The sequence below is a fragment of the Salmo trutta genome, chromosome 36 (genome assembly GCF_901001165.1).
Source record: "Salmo trutta chromosome 36, fSalTru1.1, whole genome shotgun sequence".
NCBI lineage: Eukaryota > Metazoa > Chordata > Actinopteri > Salmoniformes > Salmonidae > Salmo > Salmo trutta.
This window is the reverse complement of record NC_042992.1, coordinates 7,601,639-7,624,664: the sequence shown is the minus strand read 5'-3', so window position 1 is coordinate 7,624,664 and position 23,026 is coordinate 7,601,639. Positions and strand designations below refer to the sequence as shown.

General features: G+C 43.4%; 2 protein-coding genes across 3 annotated transcripts; both read left to right on the top strand.

Moving 5' to 3' along the window:
• Positions 1-226: 226 nt before the first annotated feature.
• gtf2h4 (general transcription factor IIH, polypeptide 4) lies at positions 227-10,867 on the top strand. Of its 2 annotated transcripts, none has more exons than XM_029734490.1 (14): positions 227-370; positions 579-697; positions 2,454-2,558; positions 2,712-2,843; positions 3,025-3,210; positions 3,491-3,599; positions 3,693-3,761; positions 4,016-4,051; positions 5,181-5,337; positions 5,855-5,985; positions 6,320-6,367; positions 7,037-7,115; positions 9,230-9,291; positions 10,359-10,867. In XM_029734490.1, the coding sequence occupies exons 2-14, from the start codon at positions 582-584 to the stop codon at positions 10,467-10,469; spliced, it is 1,341 nt and encodes a 446-aa protein (XP_029590350.1). In that variant the 5' UTR covers positions 227-370; positions 579-581; the 3' UTR covers positions 10,470-10,867. The 2 variants fall into 2 exon arrangements, with proteins under 2 accessions (XP_029590350.1, XP_029590349.1); XM_029734489.1 differs by having other exon boundaries at positions 3,968-4,051.
• Positions 10,868-11,277: 410 nt separating this feature from the next.
• Positions 11,278-21,117, top strand: LOC115175314 (SH3 domain-binding protein 5-like). The gene is made up of 6 exons (XM_029734488.1): positions 11,278-11,998; positions 12,714-12,776; positions 13,227-13,355; positions 16,136-16,297; positions 18,964-19,137; positions 19,426-21,117. Exons 1-6 carry the CDS (start codon positions 11,747-11,749, stop codon positions 20,164-20,166), a joined length of 1,521 nt encoding a protein of 506 aa, XP_029590348.1. The 5' UTR covers positions 11,278-11,746; the 3' UTR covers positions 20,167-21,117.
• Positions 21,118-23,026: the final 1,909 nt, after the last annotated feature.

Here is a 23,026-nt window from a genome sequence, read left to right as displayed (position 1 = left end):
GATTTTTTTTTTGTATTTAAAACATGTCTTTAGAACATGTTTCGTGTTGCTTTTATCCTTTCCCTTCTACATTTTACCAACGACAGCGAATTTATCTAAACAACCTACTTCATGTTTACAAATGTATAAATGAGCAATTATTGTAATCTTTATTTATCCAAAATAAAATACCACATTTCCATTTCACTGTGACGTTGACCGCAGCGGAAGTAGTTGCGCCAATCAGAACGCTCCTCCTTCTGGATGTCCGGATCACGTGATCATCCAACATGGCTTCTATTCACTTGCTGAGAAAAACAAGATGCTGAACATTTCTGAATTTATTAGTTTATAGGAATTATTTTTGACCTTTCCGATACCCAACCATAAGGTAAACAATACAATTTCGATGTACATGGTTGATTACACTTTCTGTCTCACTTTAAAACGTTCCATTACATCCTCGTTAGCTTGCTAGCTAAGCTTGTATTCTTCAGTCTTGTGTCATTATGTTAGCCATAGAAGAAACACATTTCATTCTTACTATAGTTGTCATTTGCATCTTTTTTGTTGTTGTTGTTTGTTTTTGTCGTCTGTAGAAGATGAAGCTGCGCGTTCAGTTACAATGCAAGAACCTCCATGAGTATTTGAAAGAGTTGAGCCCTGAGATCTTAGACCGCTTGTACAATCATCCGGCCACATGTCTGGCTGTTTACAGGTACAGGATCAGTCCATTTAAACAATACTGTTAAAGTAACTGTAAAATATGACATGTACAAGTCCTGCTGTTTGCTATGCTTTCGTACACAATTGATCTGTAATGTACATATTACCGTGTGCTATTATTTAATAACATATGGAACAGAACACAGGTTGTCTACACTTTTTTTTTTAGCACCTTGTAACGTATAAACTCAGCAAAAAAAGAAACGTCCCCTTTTCAGGACCCTGTCTTTCAAAGATAATTCGTAAAAGTCCAAATAACTTCACAGATCTTCATTGTAAAGGGTTTAAACACTGTTTCCCATGCTTGTTCAATGAACCATAAACAATTAATGAACATGCACCTGTGGAACAGTCGTTAAGACACTGAAAGCTTACAGACGGTAGGCAATTAAGGTCACAGTTATGAAAACTTAGGACACTAAAGAGGCCTTTCTACTGACTCTGAAAAACACTAAAAGAAAGATGCCCAGGGTCCCTGCTCATCTGCGTGAACATGCTTTAGGCATGCTGCAAGGAGGCATGAGGACTGCAGATGTGGCCAGGGCAATAAATTGCAATGTCTATACTGTGAGACGCCCAAGACAGCGCTACAGGGAGACAGGACGGACAGCTGATCGTCCTCGCAGTGGCAGACCACGTGTAACAACACCTGCACTGGATTGGTATATCCGAACATCACACCTGCGGGACAGGTACAGGATGGCAACAACTGCCTGAGTTACACCAGGAACGCACAATCCCTCCATCAGTGCTCAGACTGTCCGCAATAGGCTGAGAGAGGCTGGACTGATTGTAAGGCAGGTCCTCACCAGACATCACCGTCAACAACATCACCTATGGGCCTAAACCCACTGTTGCCGGCCCAGACAGGACTGGCAAAAAGTGCTCTTTGACGAGTCGCGGTTTTGTCTCACCAGGGGTGATGGTCGGATTTGCGTTTATTGTCGAAGGAACGAGCTTTACACCGAGGCCTGTACTCTGGAGTGGGATCGATTTGGAGGTTTTTGGGTCCGTCATGGTCTGGGGCGGTGTGTCACATCATCATCGGACTGAGCTTGTTGTCATTGCAGGCAATCTCAACGCTGTGCGTTACAGGGAAGACATCCTCCTCCCTCATGTGGTACCCTTCCTGCAGGCTCATCCTGACATGACCCTCCAGCTTGACAATGCCACCAGCCATACTGTTCGTTCTGTATGGGATTTCCTGCAAGACAGGAATGTCAGTGTTCTGCCATGGCCAACGAAGAGCCCGGATCTCAATCCCATTGCGCACGTCTGGGACCTGTTGGATCGGAGGGTGAGGGCTAGGGCCATCCCCCCCAGAAATGTCCGGGAACTTGCAGGTGCTTTGGTGGAAGAGTGGGGTAACATCTCACAGCAAGAACTGGCAAATCTGGTGCAGCCCATGAGGAGGAGATGCACTGCACTACTTAATGCAGCTGGTGGCCACAACAGATACTGACTGTTACTTTTGATTTTGACCCCCCCTTTGTTCAGGGACACATTATTCCATTTCTGTTAGTCACATGTCTGTGGAACTTGTTCAGATTATGTCTCAGTTGTTGAATCTTATGTTCATACAAATATGTAAGTTATGTAAATATGTAAACATGTTAAGTTTGCTGTAAATAAACACAGTTGACAGTGAGAGGACGTTTCTTTTTGCTGAGTTTACATACATGATGATGGGACTCACATGCAAGGTAAATCAGGGAGTCAGATTATCTGCTTGTTTCACTGCTTGACAGGGAGCTCCCCCCATTGGCCAAGAATTATGTAATGCGAATGCTGTTTCTAGACCAACCCCTTCCTCAGGCTGCGGTGGCTCTTTGGGTGAAAAAAGACAGTGAGAAGTAAGTCTATGAGTCTGAACCATACATAATACCTGTCCAATGCTCTATTGTAAATTCATTTAACTGTCAGGTTGTTAAATGACCGTCAGTTAACCTTTTTAGTTTCTGTAGTTTGTGTTCTAAAATGGCCTGATTTTTCTTCTCTTCCTTCAGGGATCATGATCAGTGTGTCTCTGTGCTGTCTGGTCTCAGACTATGGCACAGCCAGCAGCTACAGGGAGGTCTGCAGGGAAACATTCTGAACCCCGTATTCAAAGACAACCTGAGAATAGCATTATTAGGAGGGTAAGTCAACTCTTTCAATTGTAAGGTACTTAGTATCTACAGTACATATTGGGGTTTAATATGCTAGCAGTAGAACTACCAAAGCTAAAACTTTACTTAGTGAACATGTCTTTCATAAGGCTCCTCCCCTTCCTGTTCCTCCTCTTCCTCCTCCTCCACTACGTCCTCTACCTCCTCTCAGGGGTAAGTCGTGGGCAGACCAGGGTGACAGTCTTGGTCCTGACAGACATGCCCGTGACGTGGAGAGTCTGGATAAGTATGCCTTGGAGCGCTGGGAGGTGGTTCTCCACTTCATGGTTGGCTGTCCCAGTGCTGCAGTCAGCCAGGACCTGTCCCAGCTCCTCATTCAGGCTGGCCTCATGAGAACGTAGGTACCACCCCACTGAGGGACCACTATGAACTCAATGTTAAACACATACACTCTTTATTTCTTGTCATTTTGTATTTTGTATCACTATTTTACCTGCATTATTTTTGTGTTAATGTGTTTGGGATTTTCACTTTCAACTGTTCTCTGTTTTCCATGTATTTGTATTTATTTCCCCCACCACAATATTATTTCTAATTTCCTCTCTAAATCCCTCTGTTCCTCTCTTTTCCGTCCTCTTTCTCTCCTCGTTTATCCTACACCTCTTCCCCTCCTCCAGTGAGGCTGGAGATGCTCCCTGTATCACCTCAGCTGGTTTCCAGTTCCTCCTCCTGGACACAGCCTCTCAGCTCTGGTACTTCACCCTACAGTACCTCAACACGGCACAGGTAGGTCGTCAGGCACACAGAGGCACACAGAGGCACACAGACAGACATCTCTCCCAGTATTATGTGCTCTTTCTTGTCCTTCTCATCTTTCAGACTCGTGGAATGGACCTGGTGGAGATTCTGTCCTTCTTGTTCCAGCTCAGTTTCTCGACACTAGGCAGGGTGAGTCTTATAGTGCTGACATTTCAGCTGCCTGGCGGCTTACCTGCATACCCTGCAGAACACTCAACTTTAACCACTGATTGATTTCTACACAGCATGACGTCATGTCAAAATATTTCATAGTCATTTTGGATTATTAGGTCATGGAATATTCTGTTTTATAGTCTCTTATCGACTGATGTTGTCACCCCTGTCCTGTGCCCCAGGACTACTCAGTGGAGGGGATGAGTGAATCTCTGCTCACTTTCCTACAGCACCTGAGAGAGTTTGGCCTCGTCTTCCAGAGAAAGGTGAGATATGGTGGAGGAGAATTAGCAAAGTAGCTACATTTGTAGTGGACAGTCATATTTGGCGTGTGTATATATAAATAAATACCTCATGTGATTTGTAATAAGACTAAGCAATTAGCCTATTAAAATGTTTATGACTCCATAAACAACATTCAAATATACAAGCAAGCATTAGGCAATGAGTTGACGTTGACTAGCAAGAATTGGTCTGAGAATTGTCTATTTCAAAGACGGATATTAAATTACTTTGTAAAATGAATGGATTCACATACCAGGCATAAAGCTTAAGTTATACAAAGCATTAACAATCATTACAAGACATTATTCCAACCATATAGATCCTAAAGCTAACTTACAGGACAAAGCAGAAACAAAGAGAGGCTTACTGGGCCTAGAAGCCTAGGAAATGAGATCATACAACCTTCCTACATGGACTGGAACCAGGATGAGAGAGAGAGAGAGAGAGAGAGAGAGAGAGAGAACAAAGGCATTTAATTCCATTTCATAACATCTGAAGGAGTAACCTTTTAACCCAAAACCAACCACCATTGACCAATCAAACGATACCAAGTTGACAGTAACCTGAACACTCCCAGGCCCAATCTCCACAGAGTGTCACAGCATTTATAGGCTTGTGTGGGGGACCGATGTAAATAAGACAGAATTCCTGAGAGGACAATAAAACCTCTGCATATTTTATTTTTATTAATTTAACCTTTATTTAACTAGGCAAGTCACTTAAGAACAAATTCTTATTTTACAATGACAGCCTACCCCAGCCAAATCCGGACGACGCTGGGCCAATTGTGCGCCGCCCTATGGGACTCCCAATCACGGCCGGTTGTGATACAGCCTGGAATCGAACCAGGGTGTCTGTTGTGACGCCTCAAGCACTGAGATGCAGTGCCTTAGACCGCTGCGCCATTCGGGAGCGCCTTGCCCTTGTTAAAGCTTGTAGAATTTATTTTAGTTTTTTTTGTACGTGCTGTCAAATAAACAAACCAAAAATATGGTGGAAGAGCAAGATATCAGGACAGCACAGAATGGACTAAAACATTTATATCTCCTCTCACTGTCCTTATCACCCCTGGTGTTGTACCCCTACCCTCTCTCTCTCTGGTCTCCTCAGAGGAAGTCTAGAAGGTACTACCCTACCAGGCTGGCCATCACCCTGTCTGCTGGCGTCTCCGCCAACTCTTCCTCCACCGCTATGGGCGCTACCCCAGGGACTGGAGATTCAGGTTTCATCGTAGTGGAAACCAACTATCGACTCTATGCTTATACTAGTATGTACCGATGGAAGGTCTAACTCTGCAGTGTCTGACAGTGTGGACCATGGAAACCAGAGGAACTCAAGTTTTCAGTCAAATCTCCCATTGACCAATTCAAGATTTACACCTCAACTCTGAGTTATCTGTGTTGATAGTTATCTGTGTTGATTTCCGTTTAGGATTCATTCCTGTGTGTAAATCCCTCTTATTGTTTGAGATTGTAGATTTCATTTATTACTAATTTCCAGGTGGTATTGAATAGTCTTAACTTATTTATTTTCTGTCATTTAAAAAAAATTGTTGACACTTGTTTGATAACAGGTATTTACACATAGTTACAGTAATTGATGTTATTAATATATTCATAACGGAAGCATAATGTCGAATAATTCATTTAATTATTTATCTCCTATCTGTCAGATAACTGCTCCGTACTGTTCGTTTAGTTGAAGTGTTTTCTGATTTGGCTCACTCTCATATCCAGGTGGTAGTGGATTAGTGTTACCTTATTCATCTGTCTTCTTTTCCTCAGACTCTGAGCTGCAGATCGCTTTGGTGGCTCTGTTTAGTGAGTGTCTCTATCGCTTCCCTAACGTGGTGGTCGCCCAGGTTACCAGGGAGTCAGTACAGCAGGCCATCGCTAACGGCATCACCGCACAACAGGTAGACACACACACACTCCTCTCAGCAGATAGACACTCCTCTCAGCAGATAGACACTCCTCACAGCAGATAGCAGGTTACTTTACACTACTGAACAACATAATGGCAGCTTGGAGTTTGTCAGGTTTTATTTTAATGGATTTCTCTGTTCAGTATATTGGCGTTCTGGGATTCACTGTTATACATGGTTGAGCTGGTTGGGAAAGTATGTATGTTTTTGTCTCTTTCAGTCTGTGTGTGTTTTAGTTGATTGTTATACTGCACATGAAATGGTGGATTGGTGCTTCTGATGTTGTGTGGGGAAGTGTTTACGGTCAAGGTTTTGTGCTTTTCAGATTCTCCACTTTCTAAGGACCAGAGCACATCCTGTCATGCTCAAACAGGTATCTCCAAATATCAGTCTGCTCCCTCATCTGTCTCACTCTCTGTCTCGCGCTCTGTCTGTCCGTCTCTCGCTCGCGCTCTGTCTGTCCGTCTCTCGCTCGCTCGCGCTCTGTCTGTCTGTCCGTCTCTCGCTCGCTCGCGCTCTGTCTGTCTGTCCGTCTCTCGCTCGCTCGCGCTCTGTCTGTCCGTCTCTCGCTCGCTCGCGCTCTGTCTGTCCGTCTCTCGCTCGCTCGCGCTCTGTCTGTCTGTCAGTCTGTCCGTCTCTCGCTCGCTCGCTGTCTGTCTGTCTGTCTGTCTGTCTGTCTGTCTGTCTGTCTGTCTGTCCGTCTCTCGCTCGCTCGCTCGCTCTCTGTCCGTCTCATGCTGTCTTTCTCTCGCCCCCTTGTTCTCTTGTCTCTTCCTCCTCTCTGTGTTCTGTTGATTACAGTAATATCTGACTGACCTGTTTGACCCTACTCCCATGCTGGAGGTTCATTACTCCTATGTCATCCTGACATTACCATGCTAGACTAAGGTTTTGGTCCAAATAGAACGCAATTTCCTATATAGTGGACTACTTTTGACCAGAGCCCTATTCCCTATGGGCACTGGTCTAAAGTAGTACACTACATAGTGAATAGCCATTTGGGACGAAGCCTACTCTTACCTACTCTGTCTGTGTCTCTCAGAACCCAGTGCTGCCCCCCACCATCACAGACCAGATCAGACTATGGGAGCTGGAGAGAGATCGACTACAGTTCTCTGAGGGTGAGGGTGTGTGTGTGTGTGTGTGTGTGTGTGTGTGTGTGTGTGTGTGTGTGTGTGTGTGTGTGTGTGTGTTTAATACTAGTTTTTTTTCATGAGCAGGTTTCTCTTTTGTCATTGTGATGAATTATGTCAGTCCCACCTAATGGTTAGTGAGATCCCACTCTCTCACCCAGTGTCTCTGATCTCTGGTAAGAACCATGTGAGACGTGCCGTTAATAGGAATTCAGTTGCTGGTGGAAAAACAGGCCGTAAGACTTCAGTGCTTTGAAATGAAACCAGTATGTATCAAGTGGTTCAGAGTAGGTGTGCAGATCTAGAATCAGGTCCCCTCTATCCATGTTAATACTGTTCATTTTGATCTGAAAGGCTAAACAGATCCAAATTCAGCACTCCCAGGGTTTTTTCTGCATAGAAACAGTTTTTTCAGGCCGGGTAAGTCAATACAGTAAAACATATATATATTTTATTTTTTCTTCATAAAATCAATTTCGGGATGGTAAAATGTCTTCAGTGTAAACTTAATGACTAAAATCTGATATAGTATGTAGAAAAGATAATTGACCTACAGTGCCTTCAGAAAGTATTCATACCCCTTGACTTATTCCACATTGTGTTGTGTTACAGCCTGAATTCAAAATGGATTAAATTTATATTTTGTTCTCACCCATCTACACACAATACCCCTCATGACAAAGTAAAAACTTTTATTTGTAATTTTTGCAAATGTATTTCTGAAGGCACTGTATATATTTTTAAATAAGATCATCTTTGAGAACTAACAATCATGAGAGAGAAAAAAGAAAAAGCCTCACACTGCTCTTGTCAAAGATGCCAGAAGGACAGCCTCTAAAAGGTTCAGTCTGCGACCGTGCTATTGGCCACGGCCACCACTTCAACCCCATTTTTATCCAGAAACATCCTGACCTACTCTGAGGTACGTTCTACTAGAGGCATGGCCGATTCAATTTGGGAGGATTTCAAGTTTTCATAACAATCGGTAATCGTCATTTTTGGACGCCGATTACATTGCACTCCACGAGGAGACTGCGTGGCGGGCTGACTACCTGTTACCAACCTGCATAGTTAGTTAATATTGCCTGCTAACATGAATTTCTTATATCTAGGGAAATTGTGTTCCATGCAAGCAGTCAGGGTATATGCAGCAGTTTGGGCCGCCTGGCTCGTTGCGAACTGTGTGAAGTCCATTTATTCCTAACAAAGGCCGTAATTACTTTGCCAGAATTGTACATAATTATGACATAACATGGAAGGTTGTACAATGTAACAGCAATATTTAGACTTAGGGATGCCACCCGTTAGATAAAATATGGAACGGTTCCGTATTTCACTGAAAGAATAAACGTTTTGTTTTCGAAATTATAGTTTCCGGATTTGACCATATTAATGACCTAATGCTCTTATTTCTGTGTGTTTATTATATTATAATTAAGTCTATGATTTGATATTTGATAGAGCAGTCTGAGTGGTGTTCTGAGCAAGGAACTTATTGGCACATATTGTACTTTTACTTTCTTCTCCAACACTGTGTTTTTGCATTATTTAAACCAAATTGAACATGTTTCATTATTTATTTGAGACTAAATTGATTTTATTTATGTATTCTATTAAGTTAAAATTCTTCATTCAGTATTGTTGTAATTGTCATTATTATAAATATATATACATAAACATCGGCCGACGTAATTGGTAGCGGGTTTTTTGGTCCTCAAATAATCGGTATCGGCGTTGAAAAATCATAATCGGTCGACCTCTACTTTCTACATACGGCCCCAGTCCTGTATGTTCTCCTGTGTTGTCCAGGGGCACCTCTAGCTACTCCGCGAGGACTTACAAAGCTGATTGTTTTCTTTTGGGTTTCATTTTCTTCCCACAGCAGAATGACTGACAAGGTGGCCTGTGTGTGTGATGTGTGTGTTGGATCCCCTGCTCTCAGATGTTTTGTAATCTGTGATAGAGTATTGATGTGGGCTGCACCTTTAACCTTGTCTATAAGCTATCTGTATCTTTCATTCTCTCTCTCTCTCTCGTCTCTACCTCCCTGTCTACCTCTCTCTGTCTCTCTCTCTACCTCTCTATCAATCTGTCCATCTCAGGAGTGCTGTATAACCAGTTCCTCTCCCAGGCTGACTTCGAGGTGTTGCGGGACAGAGCGCAGGTCAGATATCTTGTTTTATTTTCTCTCTGTCTGTCTCTCTCTCTGTCTCTCTCTCTGTGTCTCTCTCTCTGTGTCAATGAACTCACCAATGAACATTATTGTCATGGGAGCAGCATGAGATCAGAGGTGTAATTACAACCTAGGACCTGGGGGGCGGGGGGGGTCTAGAGACGGGGACAATACCGCTGCTTTCTTGGGGGAGCAGGATTTGTGCTCATCAATGCCAGAGTAGGCAGCCTAGCGTTGGGCCAGTAACCGAGCTGGTTTGAATCCCTGAGCCGACTAGGTTAAAAATCTTGTCTATGTGCCCTTGAGCAAGGCACATAACCCTAATTCCTCCTGTAAGTCACTCTGTATAAGAGCATCTGCTAAATGATTACAATATCAAATGTGCAACTGACTAGGTATCCCGCTTTCTCATTACATGATCTGACGTTAACTGTGCACTCTTAAATTAGCCTTGTTACAATCTTCTACACATCTTCTGAATATTTGAACTATGAAAGGGTTATAGTTCAACAATGGTAGAATTCCATTACCATTATCAGCCTAACATCTGCAGGCCCTGTCACATGTAGCAACTGCTTGTCTGACCTTCTCTTCATGTCATCTATTCTCTCTCAGTACAATCTAGGTACTTTATATTGCTCCAGCACAGACACAGGCTGCTGCCTCTGAGTGCCTCCCGAATAGCACCCTATCCCCTACATAGTGAATATGGTGCTATTTGGGATACTACCTCTGTCTTATTACTTAAACCCCCATCTCTCAATTCAATTCAAGGGACCTTATCGGCATGGGAAACATATGTTAACATTGCCAAAGCAAGTGAAGTAGATAATATACAAAATTGAAATGAACAATAAAAATGAACAGTAAACATTACACTCACAGAAGTTCAAAAAGATTAAAGACATTACAAATGTCATATTGTGTATATATACAGTGTTGTAACGATGTAGAAATGGTTAAAGTACAAAAGGGGAAAATAAATAAGCATAAATATGGGTTGTATTTACAATGCATTTACTCTCTCTGTCTCTGTCTGTCTGTGTTCCATTTTCCAGGGCCTGGGCTGTCTGGTGTGGCAGAACGTGGCTCACAGGGTGATTGTGGTTTCACCGCAGGGACACGGCGAAGTCAAGAGGTTCTGGAAACGACAGAAGAGTCACACTTGATAACAGAGGGGGACGAAGACAAGAACAAGAATAAGGATTTTTTTTCTTTTTTTACATGAAAGGACTTTTTAATTTTTTTCCCCCTTAGAGGTGACGGTTGAATGATCTTCTGAAGAAGGTATATGGAGACTTCTGGATTTACTGTACTGGATCTTGAATTGGACACAGCAGCGCAATGGCTGTAGCCTGGTGCCAGATCTGTTTGCGCTCTTACCTACTTTGTCATTGTCAAGCCAAACATGGCAATTCCATAAGGAGGTAAAACTGGCACCCAGGCTACCGTGACTGGTGCTGGGTAGGACAAAATGGAGAAAGCAAGTGCTTTGTCTCTGTTTTTGTTGGTGATATTGTCATTGTCTCCTTTTGGGTTGGTGGGCAAATAAAATTATTTAAAGAAATTTATGACTTAGCCTGCAATACTTATGCAATATGGGGTGGAAGGTAGCGGCAGGTAGCCTAGTGGTTAGTGTTGGGCCAGTAACCGAAAGGTTGCTAGATCAAATCCCGAGCTGACAAGGTAAAAATGTGTCTTTCTGCCCCTGAACAAGGCAGTCAACCCGCTGTTCCTAGGCCGTCATTGTAGATAAGAATTTGTACTTTAACTGACTTGCCTAGTTAAATAAATAAAATAAAACATTTACAAGCATTCAAACATAAGTTGGGTGTATTTCATTGCAGCGGGGAAAGAGCCATGCATATAAATGTGGGGATTTAACATGCAGGGCTGATACTATGAAATGCATTTAATGTTCTCAATGTTTTTTTTATTTTATTTTAAATACTGTAATTTGATTAAATCAAACATCAATCGAACCATTTCAAAATTTGTCACGGATTATACATTTCACACCTCCAGCTAGGGCAGGGAAGAGATGGGGGGGATGACATGTCATGACAAGGCAGAAGGACCGGTTTGTCTGAAGCTGCAGTATTTTACTGGTTCACGCTACACCACAGATAATAGGATGACGTTATCTGGCGTAAATGGAGCTACAGCTTGAGCTAGCTAGCTAGCTAGCTATATGTACCTGCAAGTTCAGCGAACTAGCAGCTAGCTAACCTTAGCTAGTTAGCCTGCCAACGAAAGCAATGGCTTGATTACAGCATTTAGCTAGCAAACAACCGATATCTATCTAGCTGCTAGTTTAGATATGAATAGGTGCTGATTGCAAACGTGGATTTCCAACATGTGGTGCATATAGCACGTATTTAAACATTTTATACGACTTGTATACATTTACATTTCATCTTTTGTCGAGTTAACCCCCGGGCCACAAATGGAGCCAGGGAGTTCGCGTGAAAATCCATCCGGCTCTGGGGGTCCCGAAGTGGCGGGCCTACGCGAGGAGACCCCCGGCGAAGAGGCTGAGGATGGGGACAACTGCATCCTGAAAGGAGGAGGAGATGGAGGCAACGAAAACACTATGGACAAGATGAAAACAGAATGTAAGGATGATGATGTTACTGGGGAAAAGATTGAGGATGCTGATGAAGGAAAATATGAAGAGGAATTGGACCCTCGAATTCAGGTACGTTTTATGTTAAAATTGTTTTATTGAAAGTGTCCGTTAGACAGACAATACAGCAGCCTGTACAGTATCTGACTTGTTTTATTGTAAATCCATGCTTCATACTGGTTACATGTACTGTAGGCTGCTTGACAAGTGCATACTCATCCCAGTCAATACAGCTAAATGAATAACCATGGGGAAACTAAATGTCAGTATGGCAGATGCTTGCATTATTTAGCCTAGTTATGCAACTTAAAGCCCACATCTGCATTGCAAATTAATTCCACAATTTCACAGGGATTCCTTTTATACTTATTGTAATTCAATTTATGCCCAGGCTAAGCCAAATATGAAACATTTTCCTACTCGCTTACTGTGATGAAGACCAGGGCCAATAATAAATCTCTTCCTGTTCTCCCTTTCCCTCCCTCCCACTCTTTCTCACTCTCTCTCTCTTTACAGTTAATTGAATTTCAATTTAAGGGGCTTTATTGATATGGGGAAACATATGTTAACATTGCCAAAGCAAGTGAAGTAGATAATAAACAAAAGTGAAATAAACAATACAAAATTAACAGTAAACATTACACTCACAAAAGAATAAAGACATTTCAATTGTCATGTCTATATGCCGTGTTGTAATGCGCTCTCTCTCTCGTTCTCTCTCTCTCTCTCTCTCTCTCTCTCTCTCTCTCTCTCTCTCTCTCTCTCTCTCTCTCTCTCTCTCTCTCAGGAGGAGCTAGAACACCTGAATCAGGCCAGTGATGAGATCAACAAGCTGGAACTGAAACTGGATGTGAGTGAGCTCTTTGTAACCTTGCCTGGTCACCCAGAAACAAATGTAATGCGTCTCGAGAGGCTAGGCCTATTTGTCCCAGAACAGTGTTTGTATCAGCCACACTACACAACACGGTGTCTGTTTGACTGAGGCCTTAATGCTAGCGCTACACTTTACATGTTTTCTTTTGGTGCACCCGCTCTTTGTTGGTGTTGACATAGAGAATGTTGTGTGCATATGGGCTACTGAGTCAGGCCTCATTTAGCCACAAGGTCCTCCTCAACATACTGTTATTGAGTAGAGGTCAGAGAGGCGGTGTGGAGAAGATGACTTTCTTACCTTGTTTCAAAGTCTATCGCAAAGAGCTCTATTGAGGATGATATTAGTGTGATTTAATTTAATGGTAGCATATAATTTACAGTACTGAGCTATGAGGTTAACTGGTGAATGTCTCTCTCTCTCCTTCAGGATGCTAGGTCCAGCTACAGGAGGATCCTCACTGACTCAGCCAGGAAGCTCAATGCTCAGGGCTCCCAGCTAGGCACCTGTATCGAGAAGGCCAGGCCCTACTATGAAGCCCGCAGACTAACCAAAGAGGTGTGTTTCTGGGGGGTTGTTTGTCGGACTGAATTTTAATATTATCTTTAGTATGACAAAATATCCATTTAGTTAACCAGCTTCTGTCAACCTACATTTACAAATCTTTTTCCACATGCATAAATATGTAAAAAACTTTTTCCTTAAGATGCTAATATGAATTTAACCTCCTAAATTGTTATTTTGGGCGTAATACAAGGGAGCCGCCTAATAAATAATCCTTATTGATTACAGAAAACATTTAACCCTTGGTGAAACCTGGCACGCGTGACAGTCATGTTTAATCAGCGTTGTGAAGGGTAATTCCAAACTGTAATAGAACTAATGGAAATGATTAGGATAACCGTTAGGGATCTAATTGAAAACCAATGAAGCAAATAATGGATTGGAAATTTGACCTGATTTAGCCACAACCAACCTCACGGCCAATGCTATGAAAATGTAGATGAGAAAAGTAGAATGAAGCTGGATGGTGTAATTTCCCATTTACATATTCAGTACCAGTCAAAAGTTTGGACACACCTACTCATTCCAGGGTTTTTGTTTATTTTTTACTTTTTTCTACATTGTAAAATTATAGTGAAGACATCAAAAATGATGAAATAACACATATGGAATGATGTAGTAACCACAAAAAAGGGTTAAACAAATTAAAAAAAATATTTTGGCCTTGACAGCTTTGCACACTCTTGGCATTCTCTCAACCAGCTTCAATAAACAGGTGTGCCTTGTTAAAAAAAAACTTAATTTCCTTAATTCCTTTGAGCCAATCAGTTCTGTTGTGACAAGGTAGATAGTATACAGAAGATAGCCCTATTTGGTAGAAGACCAAGTCCATATTATTGCAAGAAACGACATTCCATCATGACTTTAACACATGAAGGTCAGTCAGTCCGAAAAATGTCAATAACTTTGAAAGTTTCTTCAAGTGTAGTAGCAAAAACCATCAAGCGCTATGATGAAACTGGCTCTCATGAGGACCACCACAGGAAAGGAAGACCCAGAGTTACCTCTGCCGCAGAGGATACGTTCATTAGAGTTACCAGCCTCAGAACTTGCAGCCCAAATAAATGCTGCAAAGAAACCACTACTAAAGGACACCAATAAGAAGAGACTTGCTTGGGCCAAGAAACACAAGCAATGGACATTTGACTGGTGGAAATCTGTCCTTTGGTCTGATGAGTCCAAATTTGAGATTTTTGGTTCCGTCCTCCGTGTCTTTGAGACGCCGAGTAGGTGAATGGATGATCTCTGCATATGTGGTTCCCACTGTGAAGCATGGAGGTGTGATAGTGTGGGGGTGCTTTGCTGGTGACACTGTTGGTGATTTATTTAGAATTCAAGGCACACTTAACCAGCATGGTTACCACAGAATTCTGCAGCGATACGCCATCCCATCTGGTTTAGGCTTAGTGGGACTATCATTTGTTTTTCAACAGAACAGTGACCCAAAACACACTTCCAGGCTGTGTCAGGGCAATTTGACCAAGAAGGAGAGTGATGGAGTGCTGCATCAGATGACCTGGCCTCCACAATCACCCAACCTCAACCCATTTGAGATGATTTGGGATGAGTTAGACCGCAGAGTGAGGGAAAAGCAGCCAACAAGTGCTCAGCATATGTGGGAACTCCTTCACGACTGTTGGAAAAGCATTCCAGGTGAAGCTGGTTGAGAGAATGCCAAGAGTGTGCACAGCTGTCATCAAGGCAAAGAGTGGCAAACTTTGAAGAATCTCAAATATAAAATATATTTAGATTTGTTAAACATTTTGGTTACTACATGATTCCATATGTGTTATTTCGTGGTTTTGATGTCTTCACTATAATTCTACAATGTAAAAAAAGAAAGAAAAACCCTTGAATGAGTAGGTGTATCCAAACTTTTGACTGATACTGTAGATGTTACGTACGTGGATGTCTATTCAGGAGACAACTAAGCACCTTTTGTGATTTATTATTCTGTCCGTAACACAGTTGCTTGGTTCGCCTGCCACACGTCTGACTGCTATTGAGCGAGACTGACCGTCAAGGGAATTGTGTCACAAAAATGATAACGGGTGTTCAAAGTGAAGCCGTCATCAATCTTCACCTGACAACCATAAACTTTGTTCAACCTTGTGCCTTCCTCCGGACCCCGCCCCCTCCTGCTGCTACAGCCTATCTCAGGAGACTGCTCTGTCCTGCGATTCTGAGTCACCTTGACTGGGTCCCAAATGGCACCCTGGTCCTGGTCAAAAGTAGTGCACTATATAGGGAATAGGGTGCCATTTGGGATGCGTCCTTTGTCTCCCCTTCTCCCTAAACCAACATGGACAAATCTTCCCTCTCTCTGGCTTTGACATAATTCACCAACTAGCATGACTAGAATACGATCAGGATCAGCTATTTTTATGTTTCACTTCTCTAGGATTTGTAGCTGTTGCTGCCGTCTTGTTTTATAGCTGGTGATGGGGAGACTTCCTGTTTTCCTCAGTGTCCACTCCACCGTCTAGCTCTTGATTTTAGAGGCTAATCCTGACTTCCATTTTAAATCAGATTTTCACTTAGTCATGGATTGATGTCGATGGGAATTACATTTGAACTTTACCTTGAGTCAGAATTCGCCCCTTTGTAATTGGTTCGTCGTATGATTGGTTGTGGTGTCTCTGTTATGAAACTATTTATGGATTGTGTGGTCTCTTACACTGAACTATGATTGGTTGTGTGGTGTTCTTTTACTGAACTATGATTGGTTGTGTGGTGTTCTTTTACTGAACTATGATTGGTTGTTGTTTTCATAGGCCCAGCAGGAGACGCAGAAGGCAGCGCTGCGGTACGAGAGAGCCGTCTCCATGCATACTGCTGCCAGAGAGATGGTGTACGTGGCAGAGCAGGGGCTCCTAGCAGACAGGAACACTCTGGACCCCACCTGGCAGGAGATGCTCAACCACGCCACCTCCAAGGTACACACAGAGGGAGAGAGATGAGGGAGAGGAGGGGGTCCTCCAAGGCACAGGAAGAGACAGAGGAGGGGGTTCTCCAAGGCACAGGGAGAGGACAGGTCATAGCTATGGTAGGACAGGACCAGACCAGGTGTCAATGTTCTCCTTCTAATCAGGGACTCATTCAGATGTGGTACAGCAGGTGAGTGGTATAACCAGTAGTAGCTTAACCCACCAGTCCTGGAGTTGATTATCTCTGCACTAGACAATCACTAGCCTACTAGTAGCTTAACCCACCAGTCCTGGAGTTGATTATCTCTGCACTAGACAATCACTAGCCTACTAGTGGCTAAAGCTATATCTGTGGTAGACAGTGAATAATGGTGGAGGGGTCCTGTGAGAACTATCAATCTCTTCACCCACAAGATTGTACTTGAATAAGGTCCAATGGAAATGTGAAAGCATTAAGCCTCCTCATCAGTCTGGAGTGGAGGTTTAAGGCTACATCCCAAATGGCTCCCTATTCCCTACACACTACACTACTTTTGACCAGGGCCCATAGGGTAGTAGTGCACTATATAGGGAATAGAGCACCATTTGGGTCAGTGTCAGATGGCCACATCAGCTATTTATTATGTAGCCTGAGACGGCCAGCGTGGTGCAGGGAGACGAGCACTCTCTGTGCTTAATCAATGATAATTAATTGGAGGTTGGATGTCCTCATTCTCATGCAATGGAGCTCCGCTGTTCTGTTCTGCTATGGAAGTGACTCAAGTGAGCCACAGTGCACTTAGCATGCATATGTGAGATTGAAGAGAGGGACTCTCACCCAGGTATTATCATCACCAAGCGTCAATCTAACAGTTGGTTGTGATGTTGATGGCTTAATGCTGCTCTGTTCAGAGGGTGAGTGTGAGTGATACAGGGCCTTCGGAAAGTATTCAGACGCCTTGCCTTTTAACACATTTTGTTAAGTTACAGCCTTATTCTAAAAATAAATATTCATCAATCTAAACACAATACCCCATAATGACAAAGCAAAAACTGGTTTTTAGAATGTTTACAAATAAAATAAACAGATACTTTATTTACATAAGTATTCAGACACTTTGCTATGAGACTCAAAATTGAGCTCAGGTGCATCCTGTTTCCATTGATGATCCTTGAGATGTTTCTACAACTTGATTGGAGTCCACCTGTGGTAAATTCAATTGATTGGACATAATTTGGAAAGGCACATACCTGTCTATATAAGGTCCCAGAGTTGACAGTGCATGTCAGAGCAAAAACCAAGCCATGAGGTTGAAGGAATTGTCCTTAGAGCTCTGAGACAGGTTTGTGTCGAGGTACAGATCTGGGGAAGGGTGCCAAAACATTTCTGCAGCATTGAAGTTCTCCAAGAACACAGTGGCCTCCATCATACTTAAATGGAAGAAGTTTGGAACCAACAAGACTCTTCCTAGAGCTGACCGCCCGGCCAAACTGAGCAATCGGGGGATAAGGGTCTTGGTCAGGGAGTTGACCAAGAACCCGATGGTCACTCTGACAGGGCTCCAGAGTTCCTCTGTGAAGATGGGAGAACCTTCCAGAAGGACAGCCATCTCTGCAGCATTCCACCAATCAGGCCTTTATGGTAGAGTGGCCAGACGGAAGCCACTCCTCAGTAAAAGGCATGACAGCCCGCTTGGAGTTTTCCAAAAGGCACCTAAAGGATTCAGACAATGAGAAACAAGATTCTCTGGTCTGATGAAACCAAGATTGAACTCTTTGGTTTGAATGCCAAGCGTCACATCTGGAGGAAATCTGGAACCATCCCTACGGTGAAGCATGGTGGTGGCAGCGTCATGCTGTGGGGATATTTTTCAGGGACTGGGAGACTAGTCAGGATCGAAGGAAAGATGAACGGAGCAAAGTACAGAGAGATCCTTGATGAAAACCTGCTCCAGAGCACTCAGGACCTCAAACTGGGGCCAAGGTTCACCTTCCAACAGGACAACGACCCTAAGCACACAGCCAAGACAACACAGGAGGGGCTTTGGGACAAGTCTCTGAATGTCCTTGAGTGGCCTAGCCAGAGGCCGGACATGAACCCGCTGTGCAGCGACACTCCCCATCCAACCTGACAGAGCTTGAGAGGATCTGCAGAGAAGAATGGGAGAAACTCCTCAAATACAGGTGTGCCAAGCTGGTAGCGTCATACCCAAGAAGACTCGAGGCTGTAATCGCTGCCAAAGATGCTTCAACAAAGTACTGAGTAAAAGGTCTGAATACTTATTGTAAATGTGATATTTCAGTTAGAACATTTCTAAAAAAATTGTTTTTGCTTTGTCATTATGGGATATTGTGATGTCATTATGGGGTATTGTGATGTCATTATGGGGTATTGTGTGTAGATTGATGAGGGGGGAAAAAAACAATTCAATCACTTTTAGAATAAGGCTGTAACGTAACAAAATGTGGAAAAAGTCAAGGGGTCTGAATACTTTCCAAAGGCATTGTATGTGTGAGGTAAAATAAGGTATTCTACTCTTGGCTGATTTTTCTCCTTGTAAAAGTGCCAGTGTGTTGATTCTGGTGATTGATGTGGAAAGAGGCACCTACAGAGTGAGGCTGGCTCAGGGCGGCTTGATGTCAAAGGGCATGACCAACGGCTGCTGATTGTGTGTGTGCGTGCTTGTGTTTTCCAGGTGAACGAGGCAGAGGAGGAGCGGCTGCGAAGTGAGAGGGAGCACCAGCGGGTCACTCAGCTGTGCCAGGAGGCAGAACAACGTGTCCAGACCCTCCAGAAATCCCTGAAGAGGGTCATCGTCAAGTCCAAACCTTACTTTGAGCTCAAGGCTCAGTTCAACCACATACTAGAGGTCAGTAGCCTTGTCCCAATCAGAATGGCCCAAAGGACAGGAGTCTATATCTGAATAAATTCAAGAACTGAGTCCACTATTATCTACGGTGTCCCTGAAGGTTCAGTGCTACAACAGTTCTCGTCCTGATGGACATGCTCCCGCTCGACCAGATCTGACATGTTTTCAGCAACACATGGCCTGCTACGTTGGACACGTACGCGTAACTTTAGCACAGCGTGAGACGCTCCCGTTGATTTCAATGACCAGGGCATAAGCAGCTTACTGTCTGTTTTTCTTTTCTGACAGGAGCACAAGGCGAATGTGGTGCAGCTGGAAGAACGTGTCGCAAAGGTGAAGATGCGCTACTCCGTCGCCCTGCGCAACCTGGAGCAAATCAGCGAGCAGATCCATGCTCAGAGGGGACGTGTCCGAGCCACCAGGGCCCACCCCGTAGCCTGCGGTGGGCGGAGCTCCCCAGTGGGGGCGGAGGCTGAGGTCAGAGTTCAGGTTGGAGGAGCCTGTGGCGGAGGAGGAGGGTTGGAGGAGAAGGACTGGGCTGATGGAGAGAAGACCAGGCAGTGGGTGGAGAGACACAGAGAGCAGGGCTGGGGACACAAGGAGAGGGGAGAGGCAGGGTCAGACTCCATGTCTGACATCAGCCTCCAGACCATCGCCTCGGACCTGGGGAAGTGTGACTCGGTGGAGCACCTGGGGGATCTGAGTGACGTGAGCAGCCTGATGGGAGAGGACTGGGAGAGGGAGAGGGACCAGTCCTTGATAGCTGAGAACAGAGACAGAGATGGGAACCCCAGGGCAGAGGAGAGAGTTGTGAGGGATGTGAGCAGCCTGATGGGAAAGGACTGGGAAAAGGAGAGGTCCTTGATAGCTAAGAACAGAGACGGGAACCCCAAGGCAGAGGAGAGAGTTGTGAGGGACGTTGTCATCCCCACTCCAAGGCAGGATAGATTGGAGGAGGTGAGGGAGGCGATAGGGAGAGAGAGACAGGAGAGCTTTGTCAAGCAGCACCACAGAAGTGTGAGTTTGTGAGTCCAGAAGAATAGAATGGACCGGTGAGTGATGATGATGATGAGGGATCAAATAAAGGAATGAAATCGGAAGGTCGAGATCAAAGAAAAAACATGGAGATTGTAGAAGTTCTTGTATTGACACTGAGTCTGAGTCCCAAATGGCACCCTATTCCCTATATAGTGCACTACATTTGACCAGAGCCCCCGTAGGTAATAGGGTGTCATTTGGGACACTGCCTGCATCATTGTGACACTGCCTGCATCATTGTGACACTGCCTGCATCATTGTGACACTGCCTGCATCATTGTGACACTGCCTGCATCATTGTGACACTGCCTGCATCCTTGTGACACTGCCTGCATCCTTGTGACACTGCCTGCATCCTTGTGACACTGCCTGCATCCTTGTGACACTGCCTGCATCCTTGTGACACTGCAGAGGGGAGTAGCAGAGGGGAGTAGCAGAGGGGAGTAGCAGGGAGGAGTAGCAGAGGGGAGTAGCAGGGAGGAGGGTGGCTGGTGCATCATGAATAACAATGTGAGACAGACTGCGCCTGCGCGCGAGAGAGAGCAGAGGAAGTGTTAGGTGATTAAACTAGGTCCCTGTGAGAATTGTCGTTCTCTCATGACAAATCCACTGAGGCCAAGCTAGTGTAAACACAGTGCTGAATGTAGATGCAGAGACAACATAACTTAGGGCATACACTTACTCTACTGACCGTTTCACATGCGGGAGAAATGTACACAGCAACTCTTATTTTAGGAATGCTGTTTTTATGTTGCCTTTAGTCCCTGAATGAAGGCCTTTTTCCATATTGATTGAATTACCACATAATTGTTTTTTGCTCGTCCTTGGAATTAACACAAGGCGTTAATGCAAGCGATACTGCTCTCTCTCTCTCCCTCTTGAGTAGAAATACAAAAAGGAATATGATTATCATATTTTAAACACCTTCGGATAAGAAGTTCATAAAAAAAATTAAATTTTTTTATTTATTTATTTTGTAGACCAGTTTTATTGTTTTTATCCCCAGTAGAATGTTCTGGAAATGTTCCCAGCAGCTAGAGGACCAACGACTCCTCTGACACCAAACTGTAGAGAATGTCTCTGTCACTCGCATTGATTTAACACTTCCACAGTGTTTCTCTCTCTGACCTTTTCACAATCCCTGTTTCTGTCCGGAAGAAATGTTGTCAGCTAGCCTGGGGCCGCGTCCAATATTACACCCTATTCCATATGTAGTGAACTACTTTTTACCAGGGCCATTTGGGATCTATCCAAGATGTTACACTGCATGGTGGGAAATGGTTCTAATTAACTCCTTTACTATTGTATACGCTATAAAGAACAGCTTTTGACGAACATCTAAAATAAGATTTTAATTTGACTCAAATGTATTTTAAGTGCCCTTAGCCGTCCAAATTATAACATATTCTGTAAGAGTTTTAACGCGCAAATAACCCCTGTCTATGATGACATTTTTTAGTAATCAGGAAATCTCAATTCTAACCATTTATTATTACATTTCTTAACCGTCTTCCTTGAATAGTGAGACTATTTTAGTGAAGTCTTTTAATTGTTTTAGATTGAAATACTTTGCCAGTCTTTTACCGTAGTTAACACTGTTGAAACATTAACTTGCATTTGGATATTTTTATTAGGATTCCCATTAGCTGTTGCAAAAGCAGCAGCTACTCTTCCTGGGGGTCCACACAAAACATTATACATAATATAGAACATCAATAGACAAGAACAGCTCAATGACAAAACTACATTTTTTATTTATTTAACTAGGCAAGTCAGTTAAGAACAATTTCTTACTTTCAATGATGGCCTAGGAACAGCGGGTTTAACTGCCTTGTTCAGGGGCAGAACGACAGATTTTTACCTTGTCAGCTCGGGGATTCAATCTTGCAACCTTTCGGTTACTAGTCTAACGCTCTAACCACTAGGCTACCTGGCGCCCCACTACATACATTTCACCTGTACTTAATACCACTAAGTTATGTTAGTTATTGGGGTGCAACACATGCCTGTTGTAGAGGGCAGCATTATTTTTGTTGTTGAAGGGTTTCCACTTCCTGGAGTTATTTGACCAGTTTTTTTACTTGTTCATTTAGTACCTGTTGACGGGCACCTTTCCTTGATTTTATTGATCTCACCAGACAGTGACACTACTAGATCACAACACTAGCGAGACACACAGAGAGTGAGGGATGGGAGTCAGGGAAGAATTATATGGTAAAGTACTGGTATTTAGTGTTAATGCACATACTTTTAATATTGTTTTGTTCATGCAGACCTGTGCCATTGATTTAAATCTTTTGACTGTTTTAAAGTTGATTTGCACATGATGACAGTACTTGTGATGTTTTGTTTTTCCCTTTTCCCAGTCCTTACCTCTTCACCCAACCATCATTGTTCACCCTTTCTTACCTGGCTGCCCCCCCCCCCCTTTACCTGTTCAACAACACATTTTCTGTTCTGTTTTTCACACTAATTGGTTTATTTAATTACCCGTTATTTTTCCATTTGTTACTCATTCAGTTAATCCTTGTAAACTGCCTGTTCTCCTTTTAACCACTTCAGTACCACCTTAGTTTCTCATCTTTGACTGTTACATAACCTGGTCAATATCATCCTTGTTACCTGGCTGTTCCCTTGTCTTAACCTGGTCAATATCATCCTTGTTACCTGGCTGTTCTCTTCTCTTAACCTGGTCAGCATCATCCTTGTTACTTGGCTGTTCCCTTGTCTTAACCTGGTCTATATCATCCTTGTTACTTGGCTGTTCCCTTGTCTTAACCTGGTCAATATCATCCTTGTTACCTGGCTGTTCTCTTCTCTTAACCTGGTCAATATCATCCTTGTTACCTGG

What these genes read in the sequence shown, in the direction of transcription:
- gtf2h4 (XM_029734489.1), top strand. Translation starts at nt 582, where the DNA reads ATGAAGCTGCGCGTTCAGTTACAATGCAAGAACCTCCATGAGTATTTG. An exon ending in CAGGCTGGCCTCATGAGAAC is followed by an intron (nt 3,211 to 3,490) that starts GTAGGTACCACC and finishes CCCCTCCTCCAG; the next exon opens with TGAGGCTGGAGATGCTCCCT. An exon ending in ATCCTGTCATGCTCAAACAG is followed by an intron (nt 6,368 to 7,036) that starts GTATCTCCAAAT and finishes TGTGTCTCTCAG; the next exon opens with AACCCAGTGCTGCCCCCCAC.
- LOC115175314 (XM_029734488.1), top strand. Translation starts at nt 11,747, where the DNA reads ATGGAGCCAGGGAGTTCGCGTGAAAATCCATCCGGCTCTGGGGGTCCC. An exon ending in AATTGGACCCTCGAATTCAG is followed by an intron (nt 11,999 to 12,713) that starts GTACGTTTTATG and finishes TCTCTCTCTCAG; the next exon opens with GAGGAGCTAGAACACCTGAA. An exon ending in AGTTCAACCACATACTAGAG is followed by an intron (nt 19,138 to 19,425) that starts GTCAGTAGCCTT and finishes CTTTTCTGACAG; the next exon opens with GAGCACAAGGCGAATGTGGT.